This window comes from Apteryx mantelli, chromosome 16, assembly GCF_036417845.1.
Source record: "Apteryx mantelli isolate bAptMan1 chromosome 16, bAptMan1.hap1, whole genome shotgun sequence".
NCBI lineage: Eukaryota > Metazoa > Chordata > Aves > Apterygiformes > Apterygidae > Apteryx > Apteryx mantelli.
Genome location: NC_089993.1, coordinates 18,536,274 through 18,551,551, shown reverse-complemented (window position 1 = coordinate 18,551,551; position 15,278 = coordinate 18,536,274). Strand labels below are relative to the sequence as shown.

General features: G+C 60.3%; 1 protein-coding gene across 3 annotated transcripts in view; it reads left to right on the top strand.

The window, feature by feature from the left end:
* Positions 1 to 1,492: 1,492 nt before the first annotated feature.
* PEMT (phosphatidylethanolamine N-methyltransferase) overlaps positions 1,493 to 15,278 on the top strand; it is a 35,763-nt gene continuing 21,977 nt past the window's right edge. For 2 of the 3 annotated variants that reach the window (XM_067306400.1, XM_067306401.1), the window contains exons 1-2: positions 1,701 to 1,869; positions 4,596 to 4,703. In XM_067306400.1, coding sequence (XP_067162501.1) covers positions 1,798 to 1,869; positions 4,596 to 4,703 — 180 coding nt within the window. In that variant the 5' untranslated portion in view covers positions 1,701 to 1,797. Of the gene's footprint in view, positions 1,512 to 1,700; positions 1,870 to 4,595; positions 4,704 to 15,278 lie in introns of those variants that run through there. The other variant, XM_067306402.1, reaches the window with a different exon arrangement.

Here is a 15,278-nt window from a genome sequence, read left to right as displayed (position 1 = left end):
GTGGGGGGACTTGCAAACTAGACAACATCCTGCATCTGCTCCCGCGCACCGGCTTGGGAGATTACAGAGGCGATAATTGCACACTCCGCACAGCAAAATTATCCAGCGCGAGAGATAAAAGGCCGGAACCAGCTGGAGATAATCCATCCGGGGGAGCGCGGCTCCCACCCACGGCGCCGGCGCTGGCGTGCCCCGGCATGCGATTTGTGCTGCGGAGGCGTTTGTAGGACCCGACTGCGATCAGGTCTGGCCCCGTGCGAGCGCCCGAAGCCGGGGCCGATCCTGCAAGCAGGGATGGGGGGATGCTTTGGTGCGGCGAGGGGGTTGGGAGTGGCGGAGCTCGTGAAAGCCGTTGTCCTGCGGAGCTGGGCATCGCAGCGGGGCTCTCCGGTGTCTCGTGAAGCACGTGCTCGAAGGAGGCCCCGCGAGCTGTCGCTCGTGCAGGTCGTCTGCGCCTGCCGCGACGGGAGCCGAAGGTGCGGACGTCCCTTCGCTTCCCTGCCACCGCTCCCGCGACACCTCTGGGAGCCCCACGGGGACCTGGCCAGTCCCGGCACGGTGTCCCCAATAGTCACATCACAAAACCCATCCTGCGCAGCAGGCAATGCAAGAGCAGAGCCTGAGATGGCCCGAGGCTGCGGCGGGGCAGGATGAGCACCAACGTGGTGGCGCCTGGGAGTGGGGGCTGAGCTTCCTCCTCTTCCTCCTCCTCCTCCTCCTCCTCCCTACAACTGCAGCCAGGTCTGGCTGTGAACCACGCAGAGCCCGGCCTGCAAGCCCAAATCTGAGTCTCCGCCAGCCCCATCCCTGGCGGCCTTGCGGGTCCGGGAGGGTCATTCGATTCCCGTTGCGTGGCTCCTGCCGCTGCAGAACTGTTGCAGCTCATTCACGAGGTTTCCCTCACATCAAACACCCTCTTATTGCCCCCAGCCGAAGGACTGCAAAAATTGAGGGGACATCTAGCAAACAGAGGCCTGCGGGGACCGTGCTACCCGATTTCCCATGCACAGGCATGGTCTGGGGCTGCATCAAGCGGAAACATCCTGAGAAAGGACTCAAGAAAAGGAATAATAATAAAGGGGAAAAAAAACCCCTACAGCTGCTGCAGGGAACAGGGCACAATGAATTCTCCTCTAAAACATACCCAGACTTGATGGCTTTAAATTTCGCCCTGGAAAGAAGCAATATTGGACGTGCAACGTTTAATTTCAGCAGCTCTGGGTATCTCCTTGCCTTGCACCCTCTCTTCCCTCTTTCATTTTCTACTCCAGCGCTGCAAACGGGAATAAAACCGGGCAAACCGGGCCTGACCCGAGCCAAGGTGGGCGGGGGGGGGGGGAAACGCAGGGTCTCTGGGATGATACCGAGCCCCCCCCCTCCGAAAACCGCCCCCCCCCCCGGGGGCCGGTTGCTTCAGCCGGGCCAACACCTCGGCGCGGGGCAAAGTCCGGGGCAGCTGCGGCCCCGCCAGGCGCTCGCCGCCCGCACGGAGCTGCCGGGGGCCCGCGGAGGTCAGTGCGCGCCCCCCGCCCCGGCCCCGCCGCGCCCCGGGGGGGCCCCGCCGCGGCCGCTGGGCCTTGTAGTCCGCCGTCGAGCCGGGGGGGGGGGGGGGGAGCCGGAGAAACTACATTTCCCATGACCGCCGCCGCGGGGGTAAGAGGCGAGCAGGAAGCGCGGCGGGGGCGGGCGGTGGGGGCCGCGCCGCTGCGGGGCGCCCCGAGGGGGTCCCCGGCCCCCCCCGGCCCGCCCCGCTGCTGCGGGGGGGGAGGCCGGGGCCCCGGGGCGGCCGAGCTCCGCATGCCGCCGGCAGATGCTTTGCCCTTCCCCAGGGACTGCTGCGGAGGCCTGAGCAATTTGGATTATAGCAAGGTATCGCGGGGGGGGGGGGGGGGGCAGATCGGCGTGGCGTCGCGTCGCGGGCGCCCCTCGCCGGCGCGTCGGGGCGGCCCCGAGGGTGCGCACGGAGCCGCGCCCCGCCGGGCTCCCCCGCGGCCCGGACAGGGGGTGCACGGGGTGGGGTTGGGGGGGGGGCTCCTGCTCTGCTGCGCTTTAGGGCGAAACGGGGGGGAAAACGGGGGCTCCCGCTGCCCCCCCGCAAATCACGGCGCCGCCCCCATCGCGGCCGCGCCTGCAGCGGGGGGAGGCGGGGGGGCATCGCCGGCCGCCGGGTGGGGCTGGCCTGCGCCTCGCAGGTACAGCCGAGCTGCCAAAAACCTCGTTGCAGCTTGCGGGGAGGCTCTGGCCCCCCTGAACCCCCCCCCGGCTCGGGGGGAGGCAGGGAGCGTCGCTCCTGGGCGGCCGCCTGCTTCCCCGGCACGCCGCAGCGGAGGCGAGGGCACGTGCGGGGGCTCCGCTCGCTGCGGCGAGGGATAACTGCGAGCCGCTGTCCCCCAAAACAGGGTGACAGCACTGGCGGTGCCGGGTGACAGGCTCGCCCCGGGACGCTTCCGCTTGGCTCCGCGGCCGATACATCGCGCTTTGTTCCCGTGACCTTTCCGAATGCCCGTCGCAGGGTTTATCCGGGTGCTTCGGGCCAGGCGGCTCCGCGGGGGAGCCCAGGTGCGACGCCGTGAATGTCAGCGGAGTTTCGCTGCTCCACTCCAGCGCGGGGGGCAATTTTCGCTCCTATTGTCTCGGAAACGCTTGGGAGCACAGAGGTTCGGAGCCGGGCACGCCGTGACCTCCCGCTGTGGCTCGCCACCCCGGCGCTTGCCAGCGCACCGGCCCGCGGGGACCGGGCTCCCCCTCGGGGGCCGATCGCCGGCGAAAGCGGAGGGAGACTGCCGTAACCCCCGGGGGCCGCTTCCATCCCTGTGGCCGACCCATGGGAAAAGGCTGCGGCAGTTCAGCGGCTCTCCAGCCGTTCCGGAGCGACATCCCTTGCCCGCTTTGGGGGGCCGTGCCCGTGTCCGTGCTCACCGCCGGGAGCCTCCACGACGGCCAGCTGCAGCTCCGCGTCGCCGGCGGGGAGGCGGGGGCAAAGTTGAATGTTCTGTGCTCGGAACGCCGTCGGCACCTTGCAGAGACAGCTCATCCTAATGGGCTCCCTCGTTATCCCGAAAAGCACGTCCTAGGCACAGGCCAATCTGCTTCCCGCTGGCAGCAGCAAATTTGGCTGTCAAGGAGGAGAAAAAAAGGCGAGCGCGACGTTAATGATGCTGCCAACCAGGAGTTAGTAGGTCAAGAAGCTTTTGTTCGGGCGATGCGCTCAGCGCCGTACGCGGTGCGAGGAGAGGAGCCGTCCCCGTCCCCCGCGCGCCGCAATTGGAGCGGGACCGGACAGTTCGGCCCCGTCGCGAGCGGCTTTGGCGGTGCCTGGGGTCCGGCTCGCCAGCTCGCGGGGTTCGATGGGACGAGGCCGGCTTGCCAAGGGCTGCCGGGCACCGAAAGGAGGGCGGGAGAGGCTCCGGATGTCGGGAATGGATGGTTTCCCATGGGACGGTGCTCAGGCTCCAGCCCTGGAGCTGTGTCCCGAGGGCTCGCGTGGGGAATTTGGGCCATGGTGGCTTAAAGGCAGCAGGCGAACTGTGCAGGAGGGTCCTGCCGTTCGCCGGATTTCACTGCCGGAGAGGCGAGGCGAAGCCGGAGCCTTTGGGAGAAGAGGCCGCACTGCCGCTCCGGACGGCCCTTCCTGTCCCTGGCACCCGAAGGCCTTGCAAACACAGCTGTGTTTGGGAAGCAGAAACCTTCCATCTCGATGTTGTCTTGGTTTTGATCCGAATGGGGGAAGGGCTTGGGCTGGGCTGTTTTGTCTTTTGTTTTCAAAGTTTCTGGCAAAAAAAGAAAAAAAAAATCGCGTTGGCTGTTTTTCGTCCAAATACTGCTGCAGGGAAAGGGGGCAGGGAGAGAGCAGCAGCGTGGCTTATTGCACGGAAAAAATGCTGACAATGTCAGGGAGCTGTCCTGGGAAAAACGTCTCTTTCTTCAAAGCAAAAAAGGGGGGGGGCAAAAAGTAAATTTTAAGGTTTTTTTTTTTCCCTTTTGTTAAGCAAGACAGAAAAGTCTTTTGCAGCGTTTTACGATGCAAACGCACCCCCCCACGCCGTGGAGCGGCTTTGCATCGGTCTTACTTTAGGCAAGGAGAGCTGGAGGCTCCTTGCTTGGCGTTTCCCCGAAACTGAGCGTCCTGGAGGCAGCCGTCCGCCCCCGGGGACCCCCAGACCCTGGGAAACGGTGCTGGCTTTGCTGCGGCTTGGGAGCGTGCCGGGCTGTCCCGGCTGTCCCGTGGTGGCCGTGCACGTCCTTGCAGCAGGGCCGCTGCTCTGCCCGCCCTTCCGACTGCACTCGGGACACGGCCAAAAGCCCCACGGGCCGCCCAGGGTCTCCAGCGCTCCTGGGATTTGCCGCCGTGGGGATGCGAGAGGCAGGTGCCCCCGGGGTGGGGGGCTGCCAGCTCGGAGGAGGCCCCGTCCCGCTTTTGGGCTTTGCATCCTTGGCAGAGCCAGGAGCTTTGCAAGCCGCCTTCCTTGGGGCCGCTCCAAGATTCGCCCGGTCTTGCAGTGCGGCGGGCGCAGGTGATTTAGGAAGCGGTCGGGCGCGAGGGCCGGTGGCGCCGGCATCGCCCGCACCCCCGGTGACCCGCTCTCCCCCCCCAGGTGGACGCGAGAGCCATGGCGCGGCTCTTCGGCTACGTGGACGTGACGGACGTGGGCTTCGCTGCCGCCGTCCTCAGCATCGCCTTCAACCCGCTCTTCTGGAACGTGGTAAGAGCAGCCCGTGCCCCCGCTCCCCGCTGCTTTACCCCCCCTTTGCCAGCTGCCCCGGGCATCTCCCGGTGCAAATAGCCTCCCGCCTCGGCGAAACGCTCCTGCCGGCGTCCCGTGCCCCGCGGGAGCTCCGCGGCCTCGCCGCCCCGGTGGTCGCTGTGCCGGGAACGGTCGGACGCGGGGCCGGGACGGCGGCGGCGGACCGCGCGGAGGCCGCGGCGCTGTGCAGTGCGTGTAGCCCAGGCGGCACGAGGGCAGGGCGAGTCCTCGGCAGCGCTGCCGAGGTCTGGGGGCGAAACCTTCTCCTTGCGGCGCTCACGGGAACGGGGTGGCATCTGAGCTGAGTTTTCCTGCCGAGCTTCTCCACCACTCCAGTGGGAGTCTCCGTAAAAAGGCCCTGTTTCTTCGGCGCGCTCTGAGTGCGGGGGCTCTCGAGCTTGTCTCGCGCTGGGCTTTGGAAAAGCGCGGCTCTCCGAGCCGTGAGTCACTTTGGAAACCTCCGTCGGAGTGCTTTGTTGCAGCCTCCCTCATTTTTCATGCAACGCATTATTAAAAAGTCTCATGGTGTCTGAAACGCAAGCTGGAATATGCCACGTTATTTCGACTGCGGAGTTGTCATTTAGCATAAAGAATCAGGGAACAGGAAGATTCAGGATGTGGTCTCCGGGGGAAGAGATCGGCTTCAGTGAGAAACTACATAAAAGGGAAAGAAAAAAGCACTTTATTGGCGTCTGCTGCTGCGCCTGTGACTCGTGGGATGCCTGCAGCTTGGGAAACGGCGTGCCTTTTTGGATCAAGAGTTTGGCTCCGGTTAAAGGACAGGCAAAGCTGATGTAACAGCAGGAAGTTCATTGCTCTGGGTTGTTTCTGTGCCCCGGCGGCGTCTGAAGAGCTTTGCCGGTGGCGGCAGGTGGCACTGCAAGCAAGACGTGCCGGGCTGCGCCGGGCGGCGGAAGGCGGCTCCGCGTGGGTTTGCAATGAGGAGCCGGAGCCATGAAAAGCCTCGGGGAGGTTAGCGCACATCTGGATGCTGCCCCAGCTGCAAGGGGGCCGGGTGGCTCCCGCCATCCGTACGCTCGCTGCGCCCGCGCTGCCCGGTCCCCACCCCGTGCAGCTCCGGCTCCGTCGCTCCCGGCGTGCGGCTTGCACTGGGCATGGCTCGGAGGCAGCCGCCGCTGCCCGGTGCATTTTAGCAGGAATGGCTCCGGCCATGCCTGGATTTTCCCTAACCTCCTTCCTTTCCCTCCTCCCGTCCTTCTTTCCATGCGACCAGGCTCCCCTGCCTGCCCCACGCCGCCAGCTTTTCTCTCTTGCTGTAAATCCCTGCGCAGCCTCCCCGTGTCTTGGGCTCTTTCACTTCCTTCCCAGCGGCTGAGCTCGTCTCTGCGTCTGAATTACTCGGTCCGGGCTTGCAAGCGCCTCGGTGCGAAGCCCCTGGATTTCTGCGCGGTGCCAAGAGCACCCCTCCACGCTTACTAAATAACGCGGGCGCTGGTCAACACCCCTCGTGCGCCTGAAATCCCTGGTTTGGGCAGGAGGGGTAGCAATTGCGGGGGCGATGCGTTGCTTCAGTTCGACGGCTGAACGGCTGCCCGCTTCCCGCGTTCCACCCCCCCGAGCCCAGCTCGGGGCTTCTCCTTCTTTTTCCCCCCCTTTTTTTTTTTCTCCTCCTCATCCGTCGTCTCTGTGTTCCCAGGGAGCCCGCGTGCGGTGCCGGGCTCGGGCGACACCGGGGAAGGCAGGACAGTGGGAGAAATTTCCTGCCCGTTGGTAACTACGGAAGATATTAAACAACTCCTAGGGGACAAACGTTTTAAACCCTGTGCGCCAGCGTCTTTGGAGCGCGCTGAGCCCTGCCGCATGGGGAGTTTCTAGACTAGAATTTTTGGAGGTTTCTACCGCTGTCGCAGCAGTAGGAAAGCGAGCGGCGTAACGGTGAGGCAGGCGCCTGACGTCCATCAGCCCACAAGTGGACTTCAAGTAGGGAGGACGCAACTCGTCCATCCTTCCCTTGATTGGAAGCTCTTAAAAGTTGAAGGCTGGCGTCACGGCCTGATTTGGAAATGGCACATCTACGTCTGCGACTGCCCCACGGGAGCTTGCTCTTCCCGTCGCCTCCGGGGAACCCGCTCAAACGCCCCGGCATCTTGCAGGAACTGCACATTTAAAGTATAGGATGGGAATTAGTGCAACTTAGCGTGATTCAAAAGCAAATAGAGCCCCACAGACCCCCAGCAGGCCAGCGGGATTTTATTCTTCAAGGTTGCAGCTTCTCCTGCGCAGGGCAACCAGGTCTCCGTTCTAGGCTGCTGTCAAGCGTTTAAACGCCATGAGGTTTTGATTAAGAAGTAGCTGCACGGGCGCTTGGGCTGACAAAGCCTGCCTCCTGAGGGATGCGTATCTCTTGGTTCATTTAGTTTTAATTTCCCTCCCTTGCCTCCTTCTTCGGAGGCTGGAGAGATCTGCCAAGTGGATGAGAAGCGCTCGGCGGGGGGGAGGTTTTTGCAGACGCCGGCGGCCCGATTGCACCCACCTCTGACCACTTCTTGCTAAACTCGGGGGAAGGTGGCCGGCCCCAGCCCCGCGCGGGGCGCTGGGAAGCGGCCGGGACTCAGGCCTCCGGGAGCCAAGCCCCGAGAAACCTGCTGGCGCGGGGAGATGTCCTGCGCTGGGAGATTTCAGCAGCTCCATCTGTCCTATCGAGGGAAGGATGGGAAGGGGGCTCAGTGGTGGTGCCTTAGGACCTCCTGGGGAAAAGCAATTGCAGGGTATGAAATAGCTCCTTAATCTGGCAGCCGGGCAAGAGCCGGGGCTGGAGGCAGCAGAGCCAGAGGGAATGGGCTGAATAAGGCTGCGCGATGGCAGCAAAATCCTCGGCGTGGGCAGCTGCACGCAAGCGGTGGCGCTCGGCACAGAGCAACCAGCTGGGATTTCAAGGGCCCTGCTAGGAGCAGGCCAGGCTAAGCGGCGCGAGGGTCTCTCTCTTCCGGCCCTACGGTTCTGCAGACCTGCGAGTTTTGTGGGTTCTCGTGCAAATCAAGAGCGCAGCTGCTGGCAAAAGCGGGAGAACAGCCTGCAGGTGTCTTTTGCAAAGTGCTTTTAGATGCTGTCGTAGAAACCCCAGCGCAGCGGCGATGGGTAGCTGCTTATAACAGGTGCTAGATCAATAGCAGGGCTTAAAGCTGCACCGTAAGGCAATTGCCTGGAGAAAGCATTTGTCGCGGGGGTAAATCTGGGCTTGCGACGGAGGCTCGCGTCCTTTCTTATATCTCTGGTTTTAAAATGTCACCAGCAGCTCCGATGCGTTTCATCCTTTGTGCCGGCGGAGAACGCACAGTTTGTCACCGGGCTCTAGCAGGCAGCGGTAGCCGTTTTCATCTCCTGCAATACCTGCAAAAGAACAAGGGTTTGGGTTGTTTTTTTTTTTTCCTTTTCCCCCCCAAGCAGAATTTACTGGCAGTTTTATTCCAAGCGACACGGTAACGCTTCCGATGCGGGCAGCGAGGGCCGCCGGGCGACGCCGTAACACCGTTGGGAGCGTTTGGCGTCGGTTGTCCGGGCTGACTCGTAACAAACGCCCTGGGATTTTGATTGCCGCGAGTCGAACGTCCGCTTGGCCGGGGGTGTAGCAGTGCACCCGCTCGGCTGCTAAATTTAGCGGCGCAGCGGCGATCCACGTAACAGGCACCGAAACTGGGTCGGCTCCTCCGGCCGGCTGGCCGGCGACGCGCCCGGCAGCACCGGCACCCGGAGGAAGAGCCGCAGCCTTCGGCGAGGCACGTCGGCGTTTGCAGCCCTCCGCCGGCAAAAAGGGCGCTCGCAGCCAGCCGCGGGGCTGGAAGTGCTGCAGGGGTGGAGGTCACGGGTGTGTCGAGCGCGGGAGGGTCTCAGCGCTCGGGGCTGCCCGCGGCGCGGTAGCGGGTGCCCAGCTGCCGAGCACCGGTGCTGCCCCTGCGACGTTCCCACGCACGGGCAAGGAGGACGCCGGCTGTTCCCGGCGTGGATTTGGGTCCCAGCTAGGGCAAGGCGTCTGCTCAGCACGTCTCGAAAGCGGGGCCAGAATCCCTCTCCCGCCTTGTATTCCCCTGTGAGCAACGGCCCCAGTGACCCAATGAGCAAACCCCTTTTTTTAGCTTTGTGCAGAACGCTCGTTTAGAAACCCAGTGTATTTATTGGACATACCGGACTTTTCTTACTTACGATTCGAAAATAACCTGCGGGCTGCCAGCAGTCCTGCTATGGTAAGTCAGCACATGCACAAAGGATGAAAAAATACATTTCGGCTCAGAGTCTTGTTTTCATATGCATTGGAGGGTTATTTATAGGCCCTGGAAGCAGTGAGAGGCCCTTGCCTCGCCGTCCTCCTCCTCCCCTGCCCTGCGCGCTGCTGCTGGACGCTTTCTGCAGCTGACGAGGTGCCGCTCAAAGCTGCTCATCTATAAAATTGCAATTACGTCCCGCAGTACGAGGTGAAAATGCAACCGGAGGAGAGGAAGGAAGTATTATCCTTTACCTAGCCCAGGAGTGGGGAGACGGTGGGGGCCTCCCAGGCCGCCTGGGACCTCGGCAGCGTTCGGGGTGAACGCGGCGGCTTCCCCCGGGGTTGAGAGCAGGCTGCTGCCTGCGTGAGCGCTGCCTTTCCCAGCCATGCAACGCCGCGCCGCGGGGCAGAGCATCTCGCAGCAGCCTGCCCCCTTCCCCGAAGGATGCGATCGCCCGAAACGGGCTGCTTTGCCGAAGCGGCGCAGGGACACGTGCTTGGCCGGGGCCTGGGGGCTCGGGCTGAGTTTAGCCTGCGATAGCCGCGGGCACGGGGAGCGGCGCGCGGCTTCGGCACATGGGAATTGCTTCTGCTGAGTGCCGGAGGTTTCGCGGGGCTGAGGGTGGCGCTGGGGATTCGTGGGATCCGCGCGGAGCCGGGAGGTGCCGGGAGCGAGCGCCCGGGTACTGAGGCGAAGGCTCCGCCGCAGCATCCTCAGCCCGGTTTGCCCTTTAGCACCCGCTTTGCTCCCCTGTCGGCAGGGCGTCCGCTCCTGCGCGGGATCTGCAGGCGCAGGCAGGCGGATGCATCCAAGACCTCTCGCTCCGGCATCGGCCACCGTCGGCAACGCTGGATTCATTCCCACAGCCGTTGCTCGCCCGTGATGGCTGTTTACTGGGGATGCAAACGAGTGGATGCAAACAAGTGGATGTTTTGCTCTTTAAGCCTGAGTTTAAGGATGCTCTGGCACACTCCGGTGCAATTTTTTCCCCATACATTCTGCTTCAGCAGGCTCATCGCTCTCCAAGGGGCATTTCCCAAGTTTCTTGGGAAAAGAGAGCTCCGTCACCAGCCAGGGGAGCAGGGATGCTGATTCCCCCAAGATAACTGCAAAGGGTTTACTTCGGTGTCGTTGCAGAAGACCTTGCACAGAGGCGCTTGCGGGTGACCGCCTGTAGCCTGAAAAGTCCTGAAATACCTCTCCGATTCCCCCAGAGCGACCCAGGGCCGGTCGGGAACACCCGGCCTTCCCTTCTCCGAGGATGAGCCATTTTGTGAGTGCTACAATTGGAAATGGGAGCCACTGCAACAGGAAAATGCACCTATCTCCTCCTTTGCCCTGATTGTAAGGTGGGGCCGAGAATGCGTTTTTCCTCATTTTCTCTGGTTTTCCTCCCCCTTGGGGAGCTCCAAGGAGGTATTTAATTCCAGGTGCTCGAGTGGCAATAGAAAATGGCTAGTAAAGCAGGAGCAGCCCTCCTTTTCTCCTCCTCCTGTCTTGCGTCCCCAGTGACATAAGCAGCCGCAAACGGCACTTGGCAGGAGCATCCCGCATCCCCGCTGTCTTGGGTGCAAAATGACATAGTGCAGGAGCCCGATCACGGCAGCTTTGCTGGGCGCCCGTTCCCGACCCCATCGGGAACCTCGCCGCGGTTAAAGCGGACGGGGAGCCGCCGTCCCCGCGGGTGTGCAGGCGCCCTCGCGCCTCCCGTTGTAAAGGGTCCTTGCAAAGCTTTTGAAGCCGAACCGCTAGCGCAGGGAGAAGCTGCGGTTTTGGAAGCTGGTGCTGATGTGGGTGTTGGTGGAGGACACCAGCTGCGGATCCGGGCTGGGAGCCCCAGGCTTGCACGCCTGCGTGGGGCTTGATTAGACTCTCCTAATCCCCAGCAAAGTTTGGGGGTCAGTAAGAAGAAGGCCGACCACAGCTCTTGGTTTGCCTGTGTGTCGCTGCAATTGCAAATTCGGTACTTTACCGAGTTGTCTGCGTTTGGAAGTGTCTTGCTTTTTTTTCGCCCTTGCAAAATTATTTTTGCTCCTTCTGCTTCCTCCTCCAGGCCAGGGATGATGCAGTGTCGGCTCCTTCCACAGGTCTCGGAGCGTGAGCGGCTGCTTTGTCTCGCTGAAGAGTTTTTGCTCGTAGTCTGTGTGGGCACATTCGTTTTTGGTGCCATCCTTTTTGTACTTTTTGGAAGAAAAGCAGACCACGAGCAGGCGATACCCCGGAGTGGGTGAAATGGAGATGGGTTTTAGCAATTTTCTCTGCATTCTGCTTTGGGGGAAAGCCTGGCCGTCAGCGTTCGCCCATCGCCTTCGTCGCCTCCTTTGCTCGCTGGGAGGGTTGCTCGTTATCTGCCTTGTGCTCCTCTCACAAAAGCAGCTGTAATTGCACCAGCTCCCTGCCATAAAAGCACAAAAGACATTTTCAGGGAAGGAAAAAGCCCATGTAGCTCTGATGACCCTTTAGAGCTCTCCTTCTGCCTATTTTCCTCCCCGCCCACCTGTTCTCCAGGACCAGGATCTCCTGCCGGGCGCTGATGGGTGCTGTGGTTACCCTCTTCCACAGCGCTCCCATGGGTCTCGCCTGCGGTGGCTTTATTCATAGCCTACAAGATCCTCCTGCCAAGGCAGGCATGAGGAAAATAGTTCTCCCCTCTTCCAGCAGCAGATATCTTTCCAAGGGTCTTTCCCAAGGTGTTCCCTGCAGACAGGCAGTGGGTCGATCCTCCTCCAGGAGCGTGGAGGAACCATCCTCGTCCTCTTCACCTGCGGAGAGGCAAGGCTGGACCCCTTCCCTGTTGGCAGGAGCATGGGACAAGTCTCATTCGGTATTTAAGTGTGACTGCCTCTGGCTTGAGCCTCTCCTTTGCTGTAGCAACCCCCTTGGGGAAGTCAAAGTTGAGCTTCTTCCTCGCCAGTGTTGCTGGGTGAAGAGACTTTGTCCTTTTTATTTTTTTTGGGGGTGAAAGATTCTTGCTTAAGCAGGAGGGACCCAAAACCAACCCGGGCAGTTGCAATGTGCTCTGAGCACGTCAGGCATAAAGCAATGTGTTGTTCCACCTCCGCTGCGGAGATGCACAGGGCTAGAAGATACCTCCGTAACGGGAGAAGAGCCCCGTTAATCAGACCACATCAGATCTCCGGGAGGCAAGCCTGGCTCTTCCTCCTGAGAAACAGAATGAGCACAGATGCTATATACTATTTTTAACTACAAAGCATTCCTATTAAGACCCTTTCCTGCTTATTTTTATCAGGACGTTGTTTTAATGACTGCGGAGTTACTCACTTGATTCCCAAGGCCGGAGAGCAGAAACGCATTAGTCTCGTTTCAGAACTCGTGTCTTGCAATGACTTTGCAGAGACGGAGGCGCTCAGGGCTTGGGCATCGTGCACGGGGCCTGCACACGCTTCCCGTCGTGTTGAACTCGGAGGCTTCGGAGAGGGCGGGAGCTCCCTCGCGCTCAGGTCACCCGTTCGGGTGATGACTAATTGCTTGACTTCTGGGTTGTGTTTCTTGCACTGAGCAAATAAATAAGGGCACATTGTTGCATCTGGGGCCTCCCATAAATGTCCCCAGAAACCCCATTTTTAACACCAACAAGCCCCAAGGGGGTTGACTATTGTATTTAACCCTTCAGACTCTTATTACTAGTTTTATTTTGCTTTATACGTTGGTCTAGCTAGCAGCTCCGCACGCCCAGTACGACTTAGACTGGTCTTTGGAGCCCAGTAGAAGTTTGAAGCGCTGGATAAAAAATTAAATGCATGCAGTTATTGTTACAACCCCTTCCCAAAGCAGCGCGAAAAGACTTTCCCGAGCCAGCGTCCTGCTTGTTGTGCCGCCGGGCTCGAACATCTCACCCCCGGGGCCGGGAGAACAGGGCGCGCGACTCGCCGTCTTGCATAAAGATCACGTTGTCCCCCGCTATTGTTGGCCGCTCGGACGACAGCAGCATCATAAACACTGGTGTCCTCGGCTCCGTGGGAAATGTTCCCGAGGGTAGGTTAGCACGGAACATGCAACACGATAGCTTGAACTTCAGCTGAACACCGAGAAAGCCGGCGGCCCTCGAGCCGAACCCCGCGCGCCGCCCGTGCGCCGAGTGCCTCTTTGCCAGCGAACTCGCACCACTCTGCGAAGGGGTGTTAGGTTTCTGTTGCGTTTTGTGCTCTGCGAGGCATATTTATTTTTTTCTCCCCCCCAAACCATCCCGTCCCCGCCGTTGGGAGAGCGCAGAGCAAGTACACGCTGTCCGCAAGGACGGGTGCGTTAGGAGTCCTCGCCGGCAGGCTTATTCCACAAAATGAAACCCTGATTTCGCAAAAGGGCAGCAAGAGAACGGCTACGGCTCTGGGAGAAGCAGACCCGTTTTTGTGCGCTGCTTGCAAACAGCCCAAGAGGCGCTGGCCCAAGGCTGCAGGTCTTGCTCGTTATGAGATTACAGCCAACGAAGTAATTGTTGTGCTTCTTCGCTATTAAGCACAAAAATTACCAAGTGGTTTACAATTAAACCGCTCGTGTTTCCTCCCGCTGTGCCGCCGCTTGTCCTTGCACTTGTTGTCCTTTTGTTTTTTAGGCAGGGCTTGAAAATGTTCCTGAGCGTCTCCCGTTTCACCTTTTGGCAACCCCGCTGCACGATGTGCCTGCGCGACGCCCGTCATCGTTCCTCCCCGAATTAATTGTCGCGTGTAATTGCGACCTGCTGCCGGACACTCTCTTGCTGTATTAAAAAGAGGGATGCTAATGAAGAACATTGGGTACCATGGTACGGGAGAGCAAGGCTCGACTCGCCGGGACGCGTACTTGGCGTCCTGTTATTGCCAGCCTGGGCAGAAATGGTGTTTCTGCCTCTCGTCAGTCGCTGGCTAATGATTGTAATTTTTACTTGCTGAGAAACTCGGGCTATAATGGACTTCATTAACGGATACATGAGATGCTACCAGACCTGCATTAGAGGCAGAGAGGAAGAAAACAACCCCCGCGTGGAGGCAATTTTATTATTTATTTGTAGCAATAGGAGCGATCCTGAATTAGTATCGGATTCGGCTGCGTGGCTAATGAGCTGGGCAGAGCCGGAATCCAAGCAAACTTATTAAGGCAAACAAACCGCAAAGACGATGCCCGGGTCTGCAAACCCGCCCGGAGGCCGCAGACGATCCCAGGCAGCGCTGGGCTGGTTCGGCTCTTTTTCCTTCCTTCCTTCCTTCCTTCCTTCCTTCGCGTGGGGCCGCGGGGTGCTGCGCCCACGTGTTTGTGCGCTGAGATGCTTCTGCTGGCTCCCATCCTTCCTCCCGGCCCCTTCCCTCTCCCCACCTGCCGTTACTTCGGTGCATTGGAAGAGCTGGAACAGCTGATTTAATCCTTAAGGCCACAGAGCCCAAGTGTTTCCACTCCCACGCGCCACCTCTGCTTTAAGAATTGCCCCATGTGAAATACCGGGGCATCCGGCCCCGCTTTTCGGATGAGTGCAGAGCGGGTCCCCGCCGGTCCAGCCTGTCGGGGACGCAGTGGCAGAGTGGGTGCCGTGAGAGCCCCGGGCACCCGAGCCCGTTTCAGAGCCGCGACTCGAATACGGGTCACGCGGGAGAGCAAAAAGCCGGCAGAGTTAGCCGACATCTCTCGCCTGGCGTTATCAGAGTCTTTGCAACGGATCGGAGACATCAAGCAATGTCGGCGTCTTCAGATCACCTCGATCCTCTTTTACCTGGAAGCAGCTGTCCCACTCCAGCAAGCAGTTGTTTTTTTTACATAGGATGCATTGCTGAAAAATTGTCCATTTTTATTCCAGCTACGATAACCGGTTTTTATCAGCCTGCTCTTATTTGCAACTGTGTTAGCGATTTCAAGTGCAGGTTCGCAGCAATCATTGGAAAGCTTTGAAAAGCGGGCTGGATGCTTTGTACCAAAGATAGAAAGCTTTGTCCCTGCCTTTAAATCTGAACCCAAGACGCTGAAGCCTGCGGGGAGTTCGGAGGGATTTGACCTCAGCGCCGTGGATCAGCTGTCAGAAGCAGGGCCTGATTTGGAAATAACGCAACAGAGCGGAGGCGATAAAATAGAAGGGAAGTCTTAAAAAAAGGAGCCGCGTTGCCTGTCTGGTAACGTGGCATTTGTGCTGAATGCTTGCTGACAGCGTGGCGCAGCAAAGAGCCCGTCTTTATTTGATTGATGCCGGTTCAAACATCGTCAGTGCTATTGTTGGATCACTTTGTTTGGAAACGGGTCCTCTGGGTGGACGGCCTGTTTCGGGGAAGCGCCCGCGCGTGGGCACCGTGGCAGCACCTCACCCCAGCTTTGCTTTTTTAGTGTTTGC